This window comes from Dendroctonus ponderosae, unplaced genomic scaffold, assembly GCF_020466585.1.
Source record: "Dendroctonus ponderosae isolate FM_Combo_2020 unplaced genomic scaffold, Dpon_F_20191213v2 Dpon_F_20191213_8, whole genome shotgun sequence".
Classification (NCBI taxonomy): domain Eukaryota; kingdom Metazoa; phylum Arthropoda; class Insecta; order Coleoptera; family Curculionidae; genus Dendroctonus; species Dendroctonus ponderosae.
The window spans coordinates 4453072-4456418 of record NW_026019016.1 but is presented as its reverse complement, the minus strand read 5'-3'; the positions used below and the strand labels follow the sequence as shown (position 1 = coordinate 4456418).

Below are 3347 nucleotides of genomic sequence, written 5' to 3'. Positions count from 1 at the left end.
ATCAGTGATTGCTTGTGGAATTGGCAAAAACCTCTCCACCAATCAAGTAATGTGCTAATTTGGCATATTTATATATTAATATATAAAATGTGCGTTTGTTTCTTTTTTTAATAGAATTGTTTCTAATTTTAGGTTACGCAATTCCGATTACGAGTCGTACGTTCAAGTAAAAGAAGAAATTACTATCGTAGAACATTATCTGTCTGAATTCGAAAACTTGGTGGAAGCAGGAATGGAAGCAGATCAGACACTCGACTTCAAGCAGAAAACGAAAGATATTTTAGCTCGGCATCGAAAAGAGCATATGGGGCGGCACGACTGCCATATTTGCCAACAACGGTTTAAATCCGCTTCGTGTTTAAGGAATCATTTAGTGGTTCATTCGGATGATCGCCCTTTTCCATGCGATTCTTGCAGTTCGAGATTCAAGAGAGCATGTGACCTAAAACGTCACCGAAATACACATACAAATGAAAATCAGTACGAATGTAAACTTTGTCAGAAAGTTTTTAACTCTTTACGATATTTGGATAGACACATGGTGGTTCATTCAGCTCAACGTCCTTTTCAATGCTCTGTTTGCAAAGCAAGTTTCAAAAGAAAGCATTATTTACAGACTCATAGAAACGTGCATACGAAGGAAAAGCAGGTTAATTGTAAGATTTGCAAGAAAACGTTTTTCGCTGCAACGAGTTTAGTTCGTCATTTGAAATGTCACTCAGTCAATTTAAAATTAAAAGCGAAAGGTTGTTTAACTGCCTATCAATATAAGCATTTGGAATATAGACCGTTGTACTGCAAGATCTGTCTACAACGGTTTAAATGCGCTTCACATTTAAGGCGTCATTTAGTGGTTCATTCAGATCAACGCCCTTTTGAATGCGATGTTTGTAATCAGAGTTTCAAAACAAAACAGTCTTTACGAGGTCATCGAAATTTTCATACGAAGGAAAAGCAGTTTAATTGTAAGATTTGCAAGAAAACGTTTCTTGCTGCGGGGAGTTTATTTAGTCATATGAAACGTCATTCAGTCTAAGGCCCGCTTGTATGTGATATTTGCAATTTAACATTCAAGTCCATAGGTTTTTTAAATTGGCATCGAAAGACGCACACGGAACAAAGTCGTTCTGACTAAAATTGTATCAACAATAGCTACTTCTTATTACGCTTAATGGTTGAGCTATCATCCAGTCAGTGAACGCAGTAGAGAACGATTCAGTATGGGGAGCACTTTACTATTGAACAACGATATATTACTTAAGTTCTATGTTTTATTTAAGACGCTCTAATAGAAGGTCTATTAGGTTAACAATTGTTCTTTCTTGTTTCTATATGTATTTTTATTTCTAATCCATGCACAACGAAGCAAAAAATTAACGCCATCGACATCAACATCCATTTGCAAATTGTTGTTCAAATTTGTACGTTGTTAACATTTTAAAATTTCAATATCGGTGTAAATTGCACAAGTGCTTCAAAGCTACCAATAATTTTGGGCGAAAGCTTTTTAACAGAAACTGCAGCAGTTTAATTTCATATTGTGGAGAAAAAGCTCTACTCTTGGTTATTTTGAGGCACGAGCGGAAAGGCTCTGTTTTAATTTATGTAAAGCATTATAAATATCAAGAATCCGATTTCGCTATATTTATAATTTATGGAACGTTCGTTTATTTCTTATTTTAAAAGAATTGCTTCTAATTTTAGATTGCACTATCAGTCGTACATTCAAGTAAAAGAAGAAATGACTATCGAAGAACATCATCTGCCTGAATTCGAAAACTTGGGAGGATTAGTAGCAAATAATCATCAAACACTCGACCTCAAGCAGAAAACGACAGATAATTTAGCTCGGCTTCGAAAAGAGCATATGGGGCGGTACGACTGCCAGATTTGCCAACAACGGTTTAAAGCCGGTTGGTGTTTAATGAATCATTTAGTGATTCATTCGGATGATCGCCCTTTTGCATGTGATTCTTGCAGTTCGAGATTTAAGAGAGAATATGACCTACACCGTCACCGAAATACACATACAAAGGAAAAGCATTACGAGTGTGAAGTTTGTCATAAGAGATTTTTATCAACTCAAGTGTTAAGGAATCATAAGACGGTTCATTCCGACCAACGCCCCTTTGAATGCAACATTTGCAAACAGACTTTCAAAACAAAATATCATTTACAACGTCATCGAAATTTGCACACGAAGGATAAGCAGTATAGTTGTGCGATTTGCAACAAAACATTTGTTGCAGAAGCGCATTTACTTTCGCATAAGAAACGTCATTCAGTCCAAGGCCCGCATGTATGTGACATTTGCAATTTAAGATTCAAAGTGAAATGTTCTTTAATTCGGCATCGCAATAAGCACACGAAACAAAGTCAGGACGACTGAAAGTTTGTCAACAATGCCCACGTCTTATTTTCTTTATTGGTTGAGCTCTCACCCAATCAGTAAGCGCATTAGAGGAAGATTTAGTATGGGGAGCCTCCGTTCCTCACCTTATCGAGTTAAACTGACCGCGGATTTTGATTCAGCAGGTCAAAATATACAGGATACAGGCGTATAAACACCAAATCAAAAAAAAAAATTTGGTTTGTGTGGATGTGAATTGTCATTCCCTGTCTAGGAGTGAGGGTAATCTCCTCAAGAAGCTAACAGCAAACCTTTTCCTCCACACTAAAGTTGACGTGTTCGAGGATTGTTTCATGACCTGCATCAACCGAGAAAACTGCTCTGTTTCGTTTTAGTTGGCGCACCCTGTATATTAGTTAATAAAGATAATTGTGTTTTTTTAATATAAAATACCTCATCACACTGTTCACAGTGGTTATACCGTAAGTAAGTATCAACTTGCTTATTTTGAATGGAATTTTAAACACCTTATATATTATTATATTTTTAACTCTTCCTACTTCAAATTCTAAATATATTTCATGTATAATGTCCTATACCCAAGTCTAACTGTTTTTGATATATTTGAAATTTTATTATATGGTTGCAGCCATGCGAATAATTATTATTTTTTCGTATGAAGGAATATGTGTTACTGTTTTGATAAGGTTTATCACATTCTTCATAAATAATAAATACATTTAAATAATCTTCGTTTGTATAGTTTAAGTGTCTGGGCATGATTATTAATTATTTTCAAAAGGTAACTGACAGCTGTCAGCCTTCCTTTGGCATTTTATTGTATTTAAAATGGCCAATTTCGTCATGGCATCAAACAGTGTCAGAATTTAAAATGAGATGAGGCAAAATATCCATATAAAATCATTAAATTGACTATATTTAAAAAAAAACAAATTTTGGAATAGATCACTGTAGATAAACTTTTTTTTTTTTTTTT

The 3347-nt window shown here is 34.8% G+C and overlaps 1 protein-coding gene across 1 annotated transcript in view; it reads left to right on the top strand.

Annotated features, from left to right (window-relative positions):
- LOC109538048 (zinc finger protein 728) overlaps window positions 1-3347 on the top strand; it is a 19192-nt gene that overhangs the window by 7267 nt on the left and 8578 nt on the right. The window contains exons 3-4 of the mRNA XM_048669125.1: window positions 133-312; window positions 1705-1875. Coding sequence (XP_048525082.1) covers window positions 133-312; window positions 1705-1875 — 351 coding nt within the window. The remainder of the gene's footprint in view (window positions 1-132; window positions 313-1704; window positions 1876-3347) is intronic.